Below are 19,947 nucleotides of genomic sequence, written 5' to 3'. Positions count from 1 at the left end.
TGCAGATACGCACCTCCATCAAGGAAGAGCTTCTCAAATTCCCAAACATGCCGACCCAACTCCGTCGCTCATGCTGCTTGTCGTTATTGTCGACGGCCAGGCTTCGGGCGGAAGAGCGCCGGGCGGGACTTGATTTGGGCGCCGCCGGGTCCACTTCATGACGCCGGATCCTCCGCCGAAAGCGGATGTCGCCGGTTGTTCAGAGTCCAGATGTCGGCTGCGAGGCACCGTGCAGACTAGCAAGCAAATGGAACGAGCAACAGATTTTATCCTTCGTGGTTGAGAATAGAGCTCATGAAAACTGGTCATTTTCGGCGTCAATTATGTACAAGCCTAGGCACTCAGCGAGTTTGTAAAAGCCACCCCCCATCTTCCATCGGCCACAACATGAATGGGCATCAAACGTAGACCTCCAATCTCGACCACCCAACCCCCCCAAAAATCCCTTTCGCGGCATCTAAAGCTCCTCCTCCCCCTCGACGTGGTCGACATCAACGTCCCCCGCCTGCTTGACCTCGTCCTTCTTGGCGTCCTTGACCGTGTCCCAAAACTTGCGGCCGTTCTCCTCGTCGCCGGCAAACAGGTGGTCGACCACCATGCGCTGCGGCGTCTCGCCCATCCACTGGAACAGGGAGAAGTCTCTGAACTTGTCGGCGCGAAAGACCTCGAGCATCTCGACGGGCTCGTCGCCAATGTTCTCGACAAAGTGGCCCATGTTCTTGGGCACGATGCCCACGTCGCCGGGGACGTAGTCAAAGGTGCGGGCGTTGCCCTCGGCCGCAAAGATGGTGACGCGCGCGCGGCCGCGGATGAAGAAGGACCACTCGTCGGCCGTCGGGTGCCAGTGCATCTCGCGCAGCGCCCCGGGCTCGATGATGACGTGCGCCGCCGCCACCGTCTGCGACACGGGGAAGTTGGTCGAGTCGGCGACGCGGACGAGCCCGCCCGACGTCTCCTTGGGCTCCTGCTCCAGCATCCGGTGCGTGAACTGGTACTTGGACTGCTTGACGTGCTTGCCCGACGGCCGCTCCTGGTCAATGGTGCCGGGCTGCGAGCCCTGGAAGATGTACTTTTCGCCCGCGGGGAGGTGGGCGAACACTTGGGGGTCGAGCCTGAAGTTTTTGGCGATGACGGACTTGGGCGTGTGTGCTGGATGGGAGGGGCTTTGTGTTAGTCGACTTGGGCTGTCTTTTTTGGCTACGTCAAGGTGTTTGTGTGTGTGTGTGTGTGTGAGAGAGAGAGAGAGAGATAAGTGTTTGAGAGAGAGAGAGAGAGAGAGAGAGAGAGAGAGAGAGAGAGGAGAGAGAGAGGGGTTCGGAGCATGGTGGGCTTACCTAGCCAGTCGGTCAAGATAAAGGTAGATTCCTCGGAGAAGCGGCCGTCGTCAAAGATGAGCAGAAACTCGGTGCCGTTCTCGCCCAGACCCTGCAGAGAATGAGGCACGCCGCTGGGAAAGTACCACAAGTCGCCCTTCTTCAGGTCGTCCATGAAGTTGCCGCCCTCGTAGTCCAGGGCCGTGACGCGGACCTCGCCCTCGAGCACGTATGCCCACTCGGCTTCCTTGTGCCAGTGCAGCTCGCGGATGACGCCCGTGTCCAGGCGCATATTCACACCGGCAAGCTCGATGCTGGTGGGAAGCTCACGGACCGTGGTTTGCCTCGTCCATCCGCCCTCCTACCGCCCACCAAGGGTTAGTATGAGTGAGGGATGGTGATGACGACGATGATGACGGGGTGAATTGCAACGCACCTCAATCCTCACATGGGAATCCGTGTAGCTCCACCGCATGTTCGGAATGTTGCCATGGTCTGTACTCGGCGGCCGGATCATGTCGGGGCTCTGGCGCGACCGGTCGCGGTTGTATGGGCCGAGGACGGTAGCGCCGTTGCCGTTGCGCCACGGCCGGGGACTGAGGCCTTTGCCAATGGCGTCGACGGCATGATCGTGAGGGTCGCTGTGGCCCGGCGTGTAAGGGTTGTCTTTGGCGTATTTGCCCGTCAGTGAGAGGCCCTTGGCGAGACGCTGCTGGGGGCTGTCGTGGTGAGGGAGGGCGCTGCAGAGCTCAACGGCTCCTGCGAGCAGCAAATGAGCCGTGGTGAGCTTCATCTCTGGCCGGAATGGACAGCCACGGTGCGAACTAGGTGTGTGGCGGCGGTGGTAGGCTTGTGGATTTACACGCGCTTGTGATAATACAAGATGTCTGGTCGGGAGCTTGTCAAGCAGCAGCTGTACAAACCAAACCACACAGACCGTAGGAACAATCCATGGGAGAGGGAGGAAACAGCATCTGTTGCGTCACAGGAGAAGACCGACCTTATAAAAGCGCCACCAGAGCTACGCAGGATGGCGAAATGCGAAGCTCCAGAGTCCAGGCGTGTCTTGGTCCAGTCCCTTGCCCGGGCAATGGCCATTCCCTTCACCCATGACGTTTTCACCCGGATGGCTTGGCTTGTTCTACGCAGTTTAGCCAAAGCAGGCAAATGGCGGCCCCAACCGATCCCCCAGCCAGCGGGTTTGCTTTGACCTTTGAATGCCCTCCCCCCTCCATGCTAAATGGCCAAGAAGCAGGAGGCTTGCTGACCACGACCGGGGGTCGCAGGCAAAGACTCGAGCAAGCTGTGACGCCGGCGCCGCCTGGGGATTGTTTTGCAGAGCGACTTTCCGAATCAAGTCCGATGCTGCCGCGGCGTCTACTGTTCCGCGCCGGACACATCCCTCAACTGCAGGAACAGCTGCGACGGGACATGGGGGGGTGGAAACATTTGAAGGGAAATACGTAGCGAGCCTTTGGTGGAAACTTGGAGGAAAGACATGTTTGACGCAGCTGAGAACCGTGTACCAGCGGCGCGGTATGGATGGGGGGGGGGGTCGGTTAAGGCGGCTGTTGATGCTACCGTGGACGTAGGATGGCACGGCTGGGCTTGAGTCAAGGGGCAATCAATCAGCTTCGTTTGACCCTCCGGGAAAGGAGACAGCCTCATGATGCAGAGGGCGTGTCTCAACCTGGGGTCAACTTCACGTTGCGCTTCCTGGCTCCCCGATGTCGCCATCCACGCTTCGGCAGACGTGGTAATAATCATCAGCAAGCTACCGAGGACTTGGGGTAAAAAAAGGAAACTGTGCAAATGCTGGAGCCGAGGAGTTCCCTGATCCGATCGGGCGGTCCATCAACCAGTCCCACCGTCTCCTCTTGCTCCATCTCGGGGCCTCCACTTGCTTGTCCCATGCACTTGAAGTCTTGGACTCCAGATGTCGGGTGCGATGAACTTTGAGAAAGTCAATTGCCTTTACTGCCCTGAAATTCAACATCCGCTGCTCGCTTCGCTGTGGGTCGTTGGTACATGAAGCCAATGCGCGAGTGAAAAAAGAAAAAGCTGTCTAGTACAAAAAGCCTTCCTCAAACTATGCCACGCCGCGCACATCGCCCAAGTCCCTAGAGAAAAAGTCATCGCGATATCGAGCACCTCCAATCCGTCTGTATCGTCTCCAGCCTCGCCCAAGTAACCGGCGCCTGCTCTCCGTTCCCGAAGCGCCCATCATGAACGGCAACGGCGTCGTCGCCGACGAAGAACAGCCCCTTCTCGGCCGCAAACCAACGCCGCCTTCTCTCGTGTCCAAATGCCGCAAGCAAATGGCGGCCGAGGTGTCCCGTTCCTGGGCCGACTTGGTTCTGCTGCTGTGCTACGTGGTGACGGGATTGCTGGATAGTGCGTCGACGCAAGTTTGGGGCGCCTTTGTTTCGATGCAGACCGGTAGGTTTATGCCTCTGTGCTGTTTCTTTTGTTTATTTATTTTTTGTTTTTTTTACAACCCATATATGATTTCGCTCATATATACACAGAGAGAGTGACCAAAAGGAGAGACTGACAACCGTAGGGAACACCGTCTTTGTCGGCCTGGGCATTGCGACCATCTTCAACCCCCCGATATCCGCACGCCTGTACAAGTCGGGCGTTTCCCTGCTCTCCTTCTGCGCCGGGTCCTTCTTCTTTGCGCGCTTCCACCGCTACTTTTCCCCCAAGAAGCGATGGGTGCTCTGCGCGTCGTTTGCGGCGCAGACGCTGCTGATTTCCGCGGCCGCCGTCATCGTCACCGTCAAGCCGGCGCCCGAGGACGAGCGCGCCGTCGGCTGGACCGTCCTGGTGCCGCTCGCGCTGGTCGCCTTTCAGTCTTGCGGGCAGGCCGTGACGAGCCGCGCGCTCAGGTACAATGCTCTGACGAGCGTGGTGCTGACGAGCATCTACTGCGACTTGTTCTCCGACCAGGACCTGCTCAGGCTTCGCAACGTGGAGAGGAATCGGAGGGCTGCTGCCCCGGCCCTGTTGCTGGTCGGTGCCGTGGCCGGGGGGCTGTTCTCGCATAGTTCGTTTGGCATCCAGGGTGCGCTGTGGACGGCCGCGGGTATCAAGTCTATCATGGTGGTCTTGTGGTTCTTTTGGCCGACGGAGGGTGAGGAGAGCTGAAGGGGTGTTTGTTGGCGTCACACACCGTCTGTGGCAAAGGTAGATTTCCATGTCTCAGCAATCGACCGGATATCGTGGCGTGCTGTTTCAAAGCGGGTGTCTTGTTGGGTTAGATGGGCGTCGTGAACTTGAAATAACGGCCAGCAATGCATTTTGATATATGTACTGCATCACTAAGCTTGACGCTTTGCAGGTATAATTGTCTTTTGAGATTTAGAGGCCCATCTTGTGGGTGCATGAGACAACTATCCTGTAACGTATATTCAAAGGCTATAGGATACTTTAGCTGTGAGTCATAATCAATCTCTACCGCATACAAGCATTCTGCAATATTTCCAGCACCGAATGGCCTCTAGTCCTCTCTCCCGAATAAGTACGTTTGCCCGCCCTTCATTTGCTTCAACAGTCTAAACACCAAAGACAGACTTTTGAGGAGCAGCAGTGGTTTTGAAGACATCCGCAGCATTGTTATTGCCCTTATTGACCGCAGGGGTTGAAAAAACGTTAAAAACTGGTGTTTGAGAATTACCTCTAGCTTTGAAGATATCTGCAGCATTGTTGTTGCCCTTATTGACCGCAGGGGTTGAAAAAGGGTTAAAAACTGGTGTTTGAGAATTACCTCTAGCTTTGAAGATATCTGCAGCATTATTGTTGCCCTTATTGACTGCAGGAGCTGAAAAAACGTCAAAAATGGACGTTTGAGAAGTCCCTGCGGCCTTGAAGATGTTTGCAGCAGGTTTGCCGCCCTTGTTGCCTTGAACGGCGGGAGCACCAAAAACTGAAATCTTGTAAGTACCTGCAGCTTGGAAGATATTCGGAGCAAGCTTACCGCCCTCATTGACTCGGGCGCTCAAACCGCCAAACCCGGAATTTTGACCAGTCCCTGTGGCTCCAAAGCTGCCAGGCTTGCCGCCCATATCTGCCGAAGCAGGCATGTTGCCGGACATGATAGTCGAACCATCCTCATCTTCCTTCTCCCTCGCCAAACGTCTCTTCTCACCTTGTTCGATGATGAATGACAGAGCTCCGTCAAGGTCTTTGAAGCCCCCGCGACGGGCTTTTCGATTCTTCCTAATGCGGCGACAGTTCCTGGCAATGTGACCTGGCTTGTAGCACTGGCGGAAAAAAGTTAGCAGCCGTTGGCTGAATGAAATGCAATGCACTTTGCCGACTTACCCTGGTGCACAGCGTGTCCAAATAACTACTCGCAGCCAAAAAGGCACCGGCCAACGCCCGCGCTCGAGACTTGGCAAGTGTCATCTAAAGGGGAATTAGTAACTGTTGTGGTCGTTGCAGCGACAAGTTCGAGAGCAGAACTACCCTTTCAGACTTTCTTCGTTATGCCTGGTGGTATGGAGATTTCAAAAGATAAGACTCAAGGAGCGTATGTTAAGTACCCAGAGCGGTGACAAGGAATCAGAAAGAGGGCAAAGGGTCAATGAACGTTGGGAGTCGGGAAGAAGATGCCCAACACATGACCTCGTGACACCTGGCATGCCTTCGCAGCTGGCTGCAGCTGGCCGCAGTGTCCGTCCGATATTGTGAGCGTCAACGTCAATGGTCCGATCATCGGGGGTTGGGTCCTGCTTCTATCTTGGAACGATGTCACAAGCCGCCCTGCTTGCGTCTTGCCCGGGAGGGCGACCATGAAATCTGCGAAAGGGCTGGTCAGACATTCGTCTGTGAAGTCTTCGGCAGTAGTGTCTTCTTCCACCATCTTTCCTCGTGCAAAAGCCACAGCTTTGCACTGGACGGCTTCGAAAACAGGTGCCCCTCGTGTTCGACTTCAAAGATTTCCACATCGCGATGCAGCTTCTTGAGGGCTTCGGCAATGATTCTAGCCTGTTGAACAGGCACCACGGTGTCCGCCTGGCCGTGTAACAAGAGAAGTGGAGATGTCAAGCCGTCAGTATGGTACATGGCGCTGCGCTCACGGAAGATCCTGCGCTTCTCCTCCTCACTCACACCGGGATGCAGGACCAATGCCGCCGTATAATCCGATTCGAGCTTGTGAGTCGTGTCGTCGAAACTCGACAGATCTGAAATACCACGGACACAAACGCCGCCGGCAAATCTCCCCGGGTATCGTGACAGCGACTGCAGTGTGTTGTAGCCTCCTGCGCTTGCGCCGGTGATGCCTATTGCATCGCTGTTGACGCGCCCAGATGCAGCGATATAGTCCGCAAATTCAACCACATCTGCCGCGTCCACAATGCCCCAGTTGCCGAATAGGGATTCGCGATACTGCCGGCCATACCCCATGGATCCGGTGTAGTTGAGCGCCAGAAAGGCATATCCACGAGACGTGAAGTATTGTGTTCGAAGGTTCAGCCCGCTGCCCATACGTCCTGTTGGGCCGCCATGAGTGTGAATGATCAGCGGCGGGAGTTCTCCGGCAGGAGCCGTGTAATGCGGATTCCGGGGCATCCACAGGAAGCCAAAGATATCCCTAGACGGCGATCCGTTGGAACGTACACGGAGAGCTTCCGGCTGGGCATAAGTTGCATCTGGCAGTTCTTCATCAAAGGCCCTCCGAAGGACTTTGCTGTTTTTGGGATTTGCCACGTCGATTTTGTGCACGGATTTGTGTGAGTTGGTTCCGCCGCCAATGGCCAAGACGGAATCATGGCCAAGTCTGGCAACCGCATCGCCCGAAATATCGCACAGCTTCTTCTCGTCAGCCAGCGACTTCCAGGAACTCGTTGTGATGTCGATGGCAATAAGACGACTTATGCCGTTGACATATGCTGTGGCAACCAAGAGATCCGCTGTAAGTGGAACAAATGTTCGGCTGGTTGGTTCCCACGTCAGCTTCCAGGGGCTCATGAGCTGGGGGGAGCACAAAGCTTCTTACCTCCCCTCCATTAACCCTGCTTGGGCAAACTCAGCATCATCCAAGCCCGCAAGTTGAATCAGCTCTCCAGGCCTGCCACCAGGCGGAATCCGGTACAACTTGCGATGCGATGCCGTTTCTTTGCCGTAGAAGAGGGAACCATCGGGCCCCCACCGAGGCTCAGCAACGCTTTCGTAGTTCTGGCCCGCGATAAGACGAGCATTCTTGATTGACCCTTCGGCCGCCCAGTCGCCGACGTAGAGCTTTCCTGCGGCGAAGGGGAGATCGGGGTGATCCCATTCCACCCAGCTTACACGTGCGCCGTCGAAGCTGAACTGGGGCAGGTAATAAAAGTCGGCGCCGCTCACGACCCTCTGAACAGCAGAGGTCTCAACATTGATGGCGACAATGTAGTTTTGGACCTTGTACGGGTCTGCGAACGTGTGGTCCTCCTCAATGGCTAGCACCCAGGGCGACGGATGGCACGCACAAAAGCTAGAGTATCGCAGGAAGTCGCTCTGCACCACCAATTGAACCAAGCCGGTATCAGGTGAAAGCAAACGCACTGTGTCGTCTTTATGGGAGAAAATGAGGCGATCATCGGGAAGAACATCGTACAAAGAGCCGCCGTACTCATACACTCGGTTCTGCACACTATAATCAGGAGGTAAGACGTCTCTCAGGCCCTCTTCCGTAACCTCAATAATGGTCTGCCTGCCTTCTGGGGTGCTCTCGACGAAGAAAGACCGGCCGGATTGCCTCTAATTATGAATGGGTTAGTGTTGGGACGGCATACACAAGACAGGGGTGGCGTAGAAGGGGAGAACTTACATTCACCCGCGGAGATTTTAATGCTCTGTTCTTGTAAATGGTAGCTTCGACGCCAATGGGCGACACCCATGTTCCGTAATGTGCGACTCGCTTCAGTGTCATGGTGAGGAGGGTCAAGCGATGTTGAGGAAGATGGAAACTCGATGCATGCCGATGGCCAGACGGCTCGGACGGAACATTATATTAACTCCCATATCATCGACCAGCCCCGCTCTTCTTGGGTTGTATCCCGGTTGCGGAAATCATGGATCTCCTGGAACAGACTGCGACCCCTGGCCAGCCAATGCTCTACAATGGCGGAAAAGTATATATGTTTCTTGCCTTTTGACTCCCCCAACTTCAACACTCTGGCGCGCAAATGGTCAATAACCAAAGACCTGATCCAAATTAGGAAGGCACGCGATGCCGCAGCACGTGTACCGGATCCAATCTCCTTCAGTCCCCACTTTTGCCGGCGACTCGCAGAGTTTCGGCTTCCAGGTTCCCACCAGGCGCCACGCCTTGTTCCCTTTGCTTTGTTACGCGGTGATGCTAAGCCCAGTTGGGGCCGCCTCGACCCTGGCCCATGGTGTTCAATCGTCTCTGATGGCGCATATGTGTGCGTAATCTTGTCAGACTCGTTGGAGAGCTCCGGGACCAACTTTATCCCCTTCGCCGTCGCCCTCGTGGCAAGCATGTCCTCCTCCCAACTCTCCAAACCTACGAGAGCCCAGCATCGACCATGGGCAACGCTCCTCTTGAGAAGGCTCCTCTCCTCGAGCCTGAGCTGAATGAACGAGGCAAGACAGACGACGAGATAGACGCTGCTCCTCCCCGCCCAGCAAGGCGTCCATGGAGACGTTTTCTCAGAATCTTTGCCGCCGTCACAGTCTTATCCCTTCTGTTGAGGCCACACTTGCCGCACTGGAGATGGCCTCACCCGTGTCATCGTCACTCACGCCACTCACCATTTGGCCGATTCCCTGAGAAACACGACCCATTCCACTTCATTCCATGTACCAAGGACTCTGTCTTGCCGGCCCTGGACGACCCTCACCCCGAACGCACCTGGGCCAAGAGGTTTGACCCTAACCCAGCACATTGGAGCTGGGGAAATGCCACAGAGGGCCACGAAGATGATATTGAGGAACCTCACAGGCCTCATAGGCCTCACAACCCTCACCGTCCCGGTGAACCTGGCGAACCAGGAAGACCTGGTAGACCTGGAAAGCCTAGACAGCCCGGACCACCTCATCACAACCCGTATGCTGATCGCGGTATCTACCTCTGTGGATACATCGATGTCCCCTTGGACTACACCAACAAGTCAGACACGCGTATTTCTCGTCTCGCCGTGACCAAATACCAGGTATCGGGGCTTTCTCATCGTGGACACAGGCGCCATCACGGCAAACCCCGCCAGGGTGCTGGCACCAAGAGCGAACGCACCATTGTCATTGAACCAGGCGGTCCCGGAGGCAGCGGCACTTCCATGGCATGGCGATCTTCAGAGGACATCTCCAAGCGATTGAGCGGCGGCAAGTACGACGTCCTGGGATGGGACCCTCGCGGAGTCAACGCCTCTCTACCAGCCATCTCCTGCTTTCCCTACGATGTCGACAGGGACCACTGGTTAGTCCGCATGTCCCAGTACCGTGAGACATCGCCGTCGCCTCGTGCTCAGCTTGAATTCTTCGACGCCATGAGCGATTCCATCTTGGGCGCCTGTAAACAAATTCACGGAGATGTCCCCCGCTTCGTGTCAACAGCCTTTGTCGCGCGCGACCTGGAACAGATTCGCCTGGCCCTCGGCGAGGATGCGCTTACCGGGTACCTGGTGAGCTACGGGACCGGCATTGGACAGACGTATGCCAACATGTTCCCCAACAGCGTGGGTCGCATGATCCTCGATGGAACGGAATATGTGCGCGATCACCGCGTTCTAGGTGGCTTTGGCTGGACCGCCTTGGACAACGGAACCAACGCTTTCCACGATGGGCTCCTGGGAGAATGTGTCAATGCCGGCCCCGACCACTGCGCCCTGGCCAAGTCTGTCGACGGAAACGCCGTCACGCTGGATGATCTCCAGAGGCGAATGGACAACTTGATCCGGTCGCTGATCAAACGCCCGCTCGCCTCGTACACGGCAGCCTCGGGGCCCTCGCTGGTCACATACTCTAATCTCGTCGGGCTACTCTACGGGGCCATGTACAACGCCAAGGGGTGGCCAGCGCTGGCGCAGATGCTCCACGAGCTGGAAGCAGGCAACACAACGCTCGCGGCCGCCATGCTGGAGCGAAGCGTCTGGGAGTACGACCCCACGAAGCCGCCTCCGCCCAACAGACGGCCACGGTCCGAAGAGCTCGGCAGCCTGGTCATCTGCGCCGACCAGTACGACGCGCCGGAGCCCGAGGACGGGCTGGCCTGGTACGAGTCCCTGTGGGCCAACATGACTGCCAAGTCGTGGATCGCGGGAAACTCTCGGTTCCAGAATATATTCCCCTGCAGGCACTTCACCGACTACTGGCCCGAGCCGGCGGAGGTCTACCGCGGCGACCTGAACAACAGCCTGAGCAACCCAGTTCTTCTCATCGCCGAGACGTACGATCCCGCCACGCCCTTGCGCAACGGGAGGCGTCTTCTGAGCGAAATGGGCAAGAATGCTAGGCTGATTGCGCACCATGGCTACGGACACTCCTCCAGGGATACGTCTGCCTGCACCGACGAGATTGCCAAGGCGTACATTCTGGAGGGTACCTTGCCGGAGGACCCGGAGACGGCGTGCTTTGCGGATGAGAAGCCGTACCTGTATGGCGTAAAGAAGAGCGGCGTTCGCATGCAGAGAGATCCCCTGGAGATTTGGGACGAGCATATCAGGGAGTTGGCTATTCTCAATCCCCGGCTTTTGAGGTGATTTTGGGAAGCGCATAGTGGGCGTGGGTGATTAGAATTGGGAAGGATATGAATGGGGTTCCTGTTGCTGAACAACTCTTTGAAGACCTCAATCTCTGTGTTGTACTCTTTTGCCCGCCTCTTTGTGTGTAAACGAAATGTTCTTGGCAAGAAAGGGGAGGAGACGATGGTTGACGTGAAACGGTTCAAGGGGAGAGGATGTAGTCAGTACCGTTTAGTCTGGATATCATTTGTACGATGCGCATATCCATGATATATCTCACGGAATATGCACAAGAATGTATATCAGAACGTACACAAAATAAGCCTTGTCCGCGACCCGCATGGCAGCTTGGTAGTGGCCCCTCTTAAGCCGTCATATTATGTGCCTTCTCGTCTCCCTTGGAGGCGGGCTGCCGATTGCCCGCACACAATGATGCATTGGACAAACCAAGGTAATACGGCTCTGAAGTAGTTCATGATGCTGAGCACCAAAACAGGCCCTTGGGCTGCTGTTGGAGCGAAAGAGCTCCGGCTGAACCACCCACTATTGGTGACAAAAACATGTCGCCCCTGACATGACCCAGTGTTCTTTCTTGCCGGTGTGAAACCCAGTCATGGTCCCTTTTACTATCAAAAGGCTTGAGAGAGAAAGAAGACGCTCTGCGTGGTAAAGAACGGCTTGAGCTGTTCAGAGTCTGAGCACACAGGCCGGTACGATTGAGCTTGCCCCGTGATCTAGGAAATAATGTATGATTAGATACGGGCAGGACTTCAACTCTGCGGTGAGATTTTTTTTTTTTTTTTTTGGGGGGGGGGGGACGCAGATGTTCATCGTCGTTGAGGGCAACAAGACGGCAACACACAGCACTTGCAACGCCAAGATGACTTGAGCAGGTGCATGAATAGCTCTCGGGAAAGGGAATCTCCTGGCCAGTGATAAGGGTCTATTTTAGAATTATCCTTACAATGGTGGGAAAACGAGGCGGGCTGGCACAGCCCCGTGGGCAAGGCGTGAAAGCGATTCCCCTGGGCCGCAGCTCGATGATGCTGACGGCCTGCAAGTTAGACTACATCAGGTAATGAATGGCGTACATGTAACCGCGGGGTTTTAAGTGAACTTCGTCTCTATCCTTTTGCCGCCCGCCGGCGTTTCATGTGCGCGTCTTCAGACATCGTGCCGGCTTTAGAGGCAGCTCCGTGGTGGTGATGTTTAACGGGAGTGGGAGGTGACAGTGGGAGAAACGGAGGCGTCATGGTCATGTTATGGTGCGCATACCGCCTGGAAACGCCTACAGATGTAAAAGACAAGAAGAAGAAAAAAATCAAAAGTTATGGGCGGAAAAAAAGGCGACGGATATACATGTCTTGCTACCCTGAAGCGTTGGGCCGCCTAGATTCACCATGTACATTTTGGCCTTGCTCTACTACTGACCCAGCCTTTTGATATGACAAAGAAAAGTCGCTGCCAGAAGGACTGCCTGCAACATTGAACGGTTAATCTGGTCGGTGTCTATGAACGGCGACTGCAAAAGTGACTTTCGCGAGTCATGGTGATGGAAACGGGAATACTAGCAGGGCGAGTAACATGGTTTATTGGCCAGAGATGAATCACTGCTTAATTAATCAAGGACGGGTGCAGTATGCACAATACCATGCAGTTGCATCCGGAATCAAGACATCCCTGCCTTGGCGCTGGGGTTTCCTCAAGGGCGGGCTGGAGACTCGACACGTTTGACAGCGTCCGAGAGCGGGATGAGTTTGGACATTTTTGCTACGGGTGTTCGTGTCGGCCGAAGTAGCTGTGGAACGTGTGGGGTGCCTAGAGCGAAACGATGACACTGTTTGTTGTACAAGACGGAGCAGGTTCGTAGCATGAGAGAGGCTCGGGCTTGGTGTTGATGAGGGCCGGCATCTCGAGAAGTATACACGGAACACGGGAACAACTGTGCCAGCAAATTCAATATGCAATGGTGTTGTTGGTCGCATTGACATGGAACAGGCAACCTTTTTTTTTTATACCATTTCCCTGTTTGCCCATTTGATCAGCAGCGCGTATCTTGCACATGGATCTTCGGAGCCACAGCCGAAAGCACGCCTATGATGCGATTTGATTAATGTCGATCGCCGGCCCACCCCGAAATCCTTTCTCGTGATCTCCGTGATTACCCTCCCACCTGTCATGTTTCTGCAGAGAAAAGGGAGCGTCGTCTCCGGCAGAGCGTGTCAGACTGTTGGGCCTTGATACGGCCGCACGGCCATTGACCGGGGCCCGTTTATACGGCAATCGGCCCAAATAGGAAATTTCACCTCCGACTTTCAAAACACCCAACCCCCTTCGCCAAACATGCTTGGCAAAGCACGCAGTCTCCGTCTCCCGTATATCCCACCGCGTGCACGGGTAAAACACGAACGCCTCCGATTGCCCCCCGTACTATTCTTCAGGCGAACAACGGGCACAGCCACCCGCGGCCCCCCGGATCGTCGATTGGGCTCCCCGAGGCAGACCGACTCCTCAACCACCGCGTCTCATGGCAGCAGAAGCCTACCATCTGCGTCTCACACCTCAACCCTGGGCGCCCATCCTCAAGGCGGAATCTCATGCAGTTCCAGCCCTGCGAATTAGCCACGTTGGTAACGGCAAAAGAGACGCAGAGAGACCGGCCCGCCGCCTCTGCACGGTGGCTACCCAGACAGAATTCTCATGAGCTTCACCAGCGGACTACACCCGGCACTATGGGCCTTGAAACGCAGCGCGTCACCATGTGTCTCTCCGTCCCTCGGCCCTCGAGTCTCGCCAAGGGGACAGGCCTTGTTTTGACTGATCTCTCGTCGACGGCTGCGGCCAATCATCTCGAGAGACTGGCCTGCCGAAGGCTTCACGACCGCCTCAAGTTTGTCTGTCTCTACGGGAAGCAGGAGGAATACCACCACCATGGCCTCCTCGGGAGAAGATGTTTCCTTGTGGGGACCACGGGGCTTCTGTCGCCAAAACACCACGATCCACGGCAGCTGGGGCATGTCTTCAGGTGGTGTTTGTTCGGGTTTTGGAAGTTTGCCATCGTTTCGATTTCTCTCTTGGCTGTGTGATGCGCGAAACCAAGCGAATCCCGCCAGGTCGATCAAGGTCCAAACCGACCGAGAGACTCCTCCCGTCGACGCACGCAAAGACGGCCTCGACAGTCGAGTATAAAGACGTCGTGATGGCCTCGCTTGGGATCCAATTCTTCTCTCCTCGTCACTCTCACAGCCATCAAAACACTCACAAGCTTCTTTCTACCACTCCCTCTTCTCTCCAACCCTAATACATCTTTCGACTTCTCCTGCCGGTCAGACTTCATTCTAATTACCACAATTCCCCCGCAACAAACCCAGACAACAACAACAACAACTTCACCAGTCCGCAAAATGTCTTTCAAAGCCCTCTTCGCCACCTCGGCCCTCCTCACCGCCCAGCTCGTCTCTGGCCACGCCGCCATCACCAACGCCGTCGGTGACGCCGGCGGCCAGGGCATGGCTCTGGGCATCGACACTTCCACCCCCCGCGATGGAACTCGCCGCAACCCCTTCCAGCAGGACGCCACGCGGTTCCGCGGCGCGTCGGCAAAGTCGGTGGGCGAGACGGTGGGCGCCGGCAGCAACAGCATCGAGTCGGGCACCCAGGCCATCATGTCCGAGATGGGCGGCACGCTCCCCCAGGTCACGCCCGGCGGCAACGTCCAGATGACGCTGCACCAGGTCAACGGCGACGGCGCCGGCCCCTACACGTGCATGATCAACTCGGACGGCACCGGCCAGAGCTGGCAGAACATCCAGGTCACCCAGAACGTCGACGGCAACCAGCGCGGCCGCAACAACGCCGGCAGCGCCTCCGACCACCCTCTGACCGCCGCCATCCCGGCCAACCAGCAGTGTGACGGCCAGGTTGCCGGCCAGGACAACGTCTGCCTGGTCCGTTGCCAGAACCCGGCTCGCGCCGGCCCCTTTGGCGGCGTCGTCCCCGTCCAGATGGTCCAGGCCGCCGGCGCCGGCGCCGGCAACGGCAACGGCAACGGCACTGCTCCCAACGCCGCTGCTGGCAGCAACGCTGGCACAAACGCTGGCACAAGCGCCGGCAAGACTGGAAGCACTGGAAGCACTGGAAGCACTGGCGCTGCTGCTGGCAACGCTGCCGGCGCCGGCAACGCCGCCAAGAAGGCTGGAAACGGCGGCGGCAGGGGCAACAAGAACAACAACAACAACAACAACAACAACGCCGACGACGAGGAGGAGAACGAAAACGACAAGCGCAGCATGGAGGGCGGCGCCTTTGTCAAGCGCATCGACGAAAAGACCCGTGCCGTCGAGTTCACCGCATAAGCACGCCGCTCGGTCACACAGCCAGGGGACAACATGTATAAATCAAGGGGGCACGTAATATAATGAGACTGCAGTGCAGTATCAGGGGGGAACTGCGATCTGGTATCCATTTCTAGCTCAGGTGTTGCTTGGCAAGTATTTTTGTAGTGGATTTTTACTTTCCTTTTTCTTCAATTTATCTCGCTGATTTACTACTCTGCGCCGTCCCACAACAAAACTCGGTGATGTCTGCATCTCGTGATGTGAGGTTTAGGAGCGGAGGCCGTTGAGAGTGGGCGTCATGCCGCCTTGCCAAGGTGAACAACTAATTTTAGCAATATTCAACCATGATCCACGCGGACATCAGGTTCGTATCCATATCCTCCTCGGCGGAAGCCGGATATCCTGGACCGGGGGCCCGTGGCGCAGGCTGCGACGCGGGTGAGACAATGGCAGGCCCTCGGGTTCGTGTCGCTTCGGGAGGCTCCCTTGCCTCAAGTTCGTTCTCTATATTGTGGGAATGATAATCACACAAGGTTTCAATAGCGGCTTTATTATAGACGGCGTTATGAGGATCTGGCAAGAGGCATGTTTATTGGCGCCGGCGGTCTTTCTGACACATGATAACTATTAGTGCAAGACTAGGATTTTTAAAAAATGTTGGTGCTTTTATTACACAAGGGGGAAAACAATTCTCCCATCTAATTCTCCAATCTTGATTTATCTTGATTCATTCTAAATTAAGAAATCCATCGGGGTCATTACATCTTTCGTCGCGTCTCTAGCCGCAGTAAGCTGCTGCGCCTCGACCGTTTCAGGCTTGCTTGCCCCTTCAAAATTCGAATACCCACGTCATGTACGTAGTACAAAACAGTCTAGACTACTAAAGATCCCGTGGTGCGGGAAATCGGTTTGCAAATCCCTCACAAACGACTTGGCTTCGGTGGCGGGCGAGTCCGGTTGACAGCGGTAGGGTTGCGTCGCAGATGGCCTTTCGAATAGAGTAGCATGTTCTCGCACTGCCAACGCTTTATCTCACCACATCTTCATGTATATACAATGCCTTTTTGCAATTGCGTAGTGTGCTGGTTGTCTGCCGCCTGGTCCATTAGACAGCTTGGACCAGAGGAATTTCATCTAGATGGCCACCCGAACCTAGCGCATGCCGCGTGAAGCATCATGACCATATAATTCCCCCAACAAAAGGAACTCTTTCATAATAAAAAGGACGAGTGCGTGTCATAATACTCAAGCACTTCACGCGGGGACCATGTCCTCCACAGCTGAACACTGACATGGATTCAATGGCTCAACTACATAACTACGAATACCAGACAAAGGCCTTCCAAGAGCGGTAATTGACGTCTTTTTGAAGATTCAAACGATTTGATATACCCGCTAGAAAATTAGGGCCCTCAATATTTGGTCAATGCCAAGATGCAAGACGAAATCAACGACACCGCTTGCACCAAAAGACCGTTGAGCAGCCGGACTCAAGGACAGTCGATAAATAGCCAGTATATGCTCCTCTTGGTCCAATATCTGCGCTCCGATACGACAGATGAACAAAAGACGCGCGCGAAATGTCTCCTTCCGCATAAACGCCATTCCCCCCGTCATCGCGCGCAGCCTGGCCGGCCACATGCCGCGCTCACCATGACCTGGCGCCATACTCGGAGCAAATACAACTCGGTTCGAGGCATCTGATGTACTTTTCATGCTTGGGGCATGCTATAACGGCGAGCGGGCTGCAGATGCAGCCAACTTCGCAAGCCTTCAACATGGGCACAGCACGCCTTCAGACCAACGATTAGCACATTGTCGGCCGCCGTCGTATCGGAGGGGCAGCACACTTACGCCTCTGGGCAGCATACCTGGAGCCCGATCTGGCCTTCAGCAATCTCTGATCTAGCGCTGTGCCCTCGAGCATTGCCCAAGCTGACGATGGAAGAGATGGCGAGGAGCAGCGCAAGGTGCGCCATGATGTGAGTCGCGTTGAGGAGTTGTGGAAATATAGAGTGTATAGTGGGCGGCAAGGAGAAACAATCTATGGTCAAGGTTGCTTGGATGCAAGAATATTCGCCCGATTAAAGCCCAGGGCTTACGGGGGGGGGGGGGGGGGGGGGGGGGAAAGAAGATGCGAGGTTGGGTTGAGCTTCTTATTCATCCTTTGGAAGACTAGACGGGGCCTAATGCGTCGTGGCTAACTCGAGCGCTCACTACACTAAATGACTAGGAAACTGTCTTTCCGATGGCTGCTTCGGAGTAAAAAGTGTGAATTGAGAAGAAAGGTGCCGTTAAAGTCTCATCACTACAAGGCGCGGAGGAATAGCCCTGATGCCTGGCGTTTTGCCTTTACACATCAATCTGTCCTGCGAAACGACAGCAACATACTCGGACTTGCATTCCTGCGTTCAACAGGTATGCTCAACCGATATGTCGTACAAAATAGAAATGGGATCCCGCGAAATTAAGATACCCTGTGTGCTGGGTTGGTCTACAACTCCTTGTCCAGCAACTCCGCCACCGTAGGTTTAGTACTCTTACACCATACCTTTTCGACTCTCCTCATTCCCTCCGCTCCCTGTTCTATTCGCTAGATGCTGCTGATTGACATATATATGCAGGACAATGTCGTGTCAATAAAACGCTTAGCACTTACCATAGCATTTTGCGTAGCAATAGCCGTGCTCATCTGCAAAGACACTCACAAAATCGGGGACCCAAGATGCTCAAAGCAGTATAAAATGAAACTCAGGTGCGAGTACCCGTAGCTTGATAAATGTGGCGGGCGGCGGATCCGAAATCTAAGGTGCAGTCCAAGTAGGATGGTTGAAGCTTTATACACGACACCACAGGTTTAATCTTTTAGCGCAGCCAACCGCTTCACTAGGTAGAAGTTTATTCCCAAGGGGTATCGTGTATATATCCGCTGTGCATTCAGAGGAGAGACCAACGTACAGAATAATTTATGCTCAAATATAATATACAGCCGTCAAGTCGTCAAGTCGTACGTCAAAGCCAAAGTCAACACCCTGCGCAAAGTAAACATAAAATGTAGCGCTTCGAGATTGTAAGTGTGTACAAAAAGATGGAACAATGGGAGAATGCGAAAAAGAAAGGGGCGGCAAAATAAGGCTCACGCCTCACTGCAACCATCAGGATACCAAGACGGGTTGCGGCTCACACTAAGTGCGCGCCACTGCAAGGGCCTATAGTGCCCTGACAAAAGTCACGATAATGTAAAAATTTCGCCCTATTTCGCCACTTAACACATCAACTAAAAAAGCGCGTTTAACGCCTAATTTTAACTAAAATAGTTAGCCTTTTTAGGATTTAACTAACAATTAATTAATCTATTAAATAAATTACATTAATATTTTATATACCACTTATAAGCGCGTATCATCGCGATAATTTACTATGGTATTAAATCTATTAACTTATTTAATAGGTTATCTTTAAGAAGCTCTTAAGCCTTAATTATAGCTTTATATAAGCGTTATTTACTAGTATTATTAAAGGTTATTCCTTTAAGCTTTAAATAATACTTTATAATATTATCTTTAATTACTTTTTATAGATTTTTAATAAGGTTTAAGTTAAGTGAATATATAAGTTAATTTATTAATTTAACGTTATATTTAATAGCTTAATTTCTTAATTAATCCTATATAATTAAAGCTATATATGTTAAAGTATTATCTTAAGCGAATATATAATTAGGTTTAATAATAATTAAAAGTTAATCTTAAAGGTATTTTAAGATTTAAGCGCTAATAACGTTATTACATTAGGAATTTAAGTCTTTTAATAATAAATATAAAAAAGTTCTTTTATTATACGTAAATTTAGCTTAAAATATTTAGAAATACCTTATAGGCTTATTTTAAGGCTATATATATTATAAAAGAAGCTATTTACCTTATAAATATTAATTAAAGCTATAATTTATTATTCTTTTTAACGTACTTTTTAATAAAAAATAAACTTTTACCTCTCTCTTTTTCTACGCTTAATTATACACTTATTTAAGAAGATCTAATATTATTAGAAGATAAGGGACTTATTGTAACGGTGGCTTAGGTTCTAAGGCATAGTAGGTCTATTTCTTAGAAAGTAAGTTAGGTTAAATGCTATAGAGTAGCTTTTAAGTAGTATTATAATAAGGCTATTAAGAGTATAACTCTTAATAGTAAAACTATTACTTAAATTAATTAATAGAGAACTAAACTATCTAACTATAGGAATACTCCCTTCTTAAGTACTTATTTACCTCTCTATTATAATTCTAGATTAATTAGCTTAACTATTAATCCCTTTAAACCTTAATTAATTAGCTTAAGGTTTAATCGGTTTAATTCTCCTTAATTAATATATTTAAACATTAACCTCTTTAATCGCCTCTTAGGTCACGTGGCTAGTCACGTGCTCTTACCTTCTTCTTATACCTACGGGTCGTGCCTATCCTAGCTGGTATAGTCTCGTTTTATATCTTATATAGTATTATTTATAATATTATACCTCTCCTTTATGAGTCTTATTCTTAAGGCTATTAAAATAGGCTGGCTTAAGTATTATACGTTTTCTTTCTTCTATTATTATATGCTA

General features: G+C 53.1%; 7 protein-coding genes across 8 annotated transcripts; 3 read left to right on the top strand and 4 right to left on the bottom strand.

The window, feature by feature from the left end:
- Positions 1-271: 271 nt before the first annotated feature.
- On the bottom strand, positions 272-2,740 carry J3458_002335 (uncharacterized protein). Of its 2 annotated transcripts, XM_066117252.1 has the most exons (4): positions 1,750-2,740; positions 1,335-1,674; positions 515-1,149; positions 276-410 (listed from the first exon to the last, which is right to left on the bottom strand). In XM_066117252.1, the coding sequence occupies exons 1-4, from the start codon at positions 2,104-2,106 to the stop codon at positions 399-401; spliced, it is 1,344 nt and encodes a 447-aa protein (XP_065979144.1). In that variant the 5' UTR covers positions 2,107-2,740; the 3' UTR covers positions 276-398. The 2 variants fall into 2 exon arrangements, with proteins under 2 accessions (XP_007811821.1, XP_065979144.1); XM_007813630.2 differs by having other exon boundaries at positions 272-1,149; positions 1,750-2,430.
- A 798-nt stretch (positions 2,741-3,538) lies between these two features.
- Positions 3,539-4,463, top strand: J3458_002334 (uncharacterized protein; the record flags this gene model as incomplete). The annotated part of the gene is made up of 2 exons (XM_007813631.1): positions 3,539-3,752; positions 3,877-4,463. The coding sequence occupies 2 exons, from the start codon at positions 3,539-3,541 to the stop codon at positions 4,461-4,463; spliced, it is 801 nt and encodes a 266-aa protein (XP_007811822.1).
- A 407-nt stretch (positions 4,464-4,870) lies between these two features.
- On the bottom strand, positions 4,871-5,723 carry J3458_002333 (uncharacterized protein; the record flags this gene model as incomplete). The annotated part of the gene is made up of 3 exons (XM_066117251.1): positions 4,871-5,241; positions 5,293-5,578; positions 5,640-5,723. 3 exons carry the CDS (start codon positions 5,721-5,723, stop codon positions 4,871-4,873), a joined length of 741 nt encoding a protein of 246 aa, XP_065979143.1.
- A 408-nt stretch (positions 5,724-6,131) lies between these two features.
- J3458_002332 (uncharacterized protein) lies at positions 6,132-8,229 on the bottom strand (the record flags this gene model as incomplete). The annotated part of the gene is made up of 3 exons (XM_007813632.2): positions 6,132-7,254; positions 7,318-8,057; positions 8,128-8,229. The coding sequence occupies 3 exons, from the start codon at positions 8,227-8,229 to the stop codon at positions 6,132-6,134; spliced, it is 1,965 nt and encodes a 654-aa protein (XP_007811823.2).
- Positions 8,230-8,622: 393 nt separating this feature from the next.
- On the top strand, positions 8,623-11,622 carry J3458_002331 (uncharacterized protein). The gene has a single exon (XM_007813633.2). It carries the CDS (start codon positions 8,849-8,851, stop codon positions 11,018-11,020), a length of 2,172 nt encoding a protein of 723 aa, XP_007811824.1. The 5' UTR covers positions 8,623-8,848; the 3' UTR covers positions 11,021-11,622.
- A 2,441-nt stretch (positions 11,623-14,063) lies between these two features.
- On the top strand, positions 14,064-15,579 carry J3458_002330 (uncharacterized protein). Its single transcript, XM_066117250.1, has one exon. The coding sequence runs from the start codon at positions 14,407-14,409 to the stop codon at positions 15,355-15,357; it is 951 nt and encodes a 316-aa protein (XP_065979142.1). The 5' UTR covers positions 14,064-14,406; the 3' UTR covers positions 15,358-15,579.
- A 1,408-nt stretch (positions 15,580-16,987) lies between these two features.
- Positions 16,988-17,318, bottom strand: J3458_002329 (uncharacterized protein; the record flags this gene model as incomplete). The annotated part of the gene is made up of 2 exons (XM_066117249.1): positions 16,988-17,132; positions 17,194-17,318. 2 exons carry the CDS (start codon positions 17,316-17,318, stop codon positions 16,988-16,990), a joined length of 270 nt encoding a protein of 89 aa, XP_065979141.1.
- Between the last annotated feature and the right edge of the window lie 2,629 nt (positions 17,319-19,947).

The sequence above is a fragment of the Metarhizium acridum genome (genome assembly GCF_019434415.1).
Source record: "Metarhizium acridum strain ARSEF 324 chromosome Unknown scaffold_1, whole genome shotgun sequence".
Taxonomy (NCBI): Eukaryota; Fungi; Ascomycota; class Sordariomycetes; order Hypocreales; family Clavicipitaceae; genus Metarhizium; species Metarhizium acridum.
Note: the sequence above shows the minus strand (reverse complement) of the source record. Positions and strands in the feature narration are given on the sequence as shown.

Bases quoted from the DNA above. Each gene is read 5' to 3' on its own strand.
- J3458_002330 (XM_066117250.1), top strand. From the start codon at position 14,407: ATGTCTTTCAAAGCCCTCTTCGCCACCTCGGCCCTCCTCACCGCCCAG.
- J3458_002335 (XM_007813630.2), bottom strand. From the start codon at position 2,106: ATGAAGCTCACCACGGCTCATTTGCTGCTCGCAGGAGCCGTTGAGCTC. The intron at 1,675-1,749 runs GTGCGTTGCAAT...GGTGGGCGGTAG, and splicing joins ATTCCCATGTGAGGATTGAG to GAGGGCGGATGGACGAGGCA. The intron at 1,150-1,334 runs GTAAGCCCACCA...CCTCCCATCCAG, and splicing joins TATCTTGACCGACTGGCTAG to CACACACGCCCAAGTCCGTC.
- J3458_002331 (XM_007813633.2), top strand. From the start codon at position 8,849: ATGGGCAACGCTCCTCTTGAGAAGGCTCCTCTCCTCGAGCCTGAGCTG.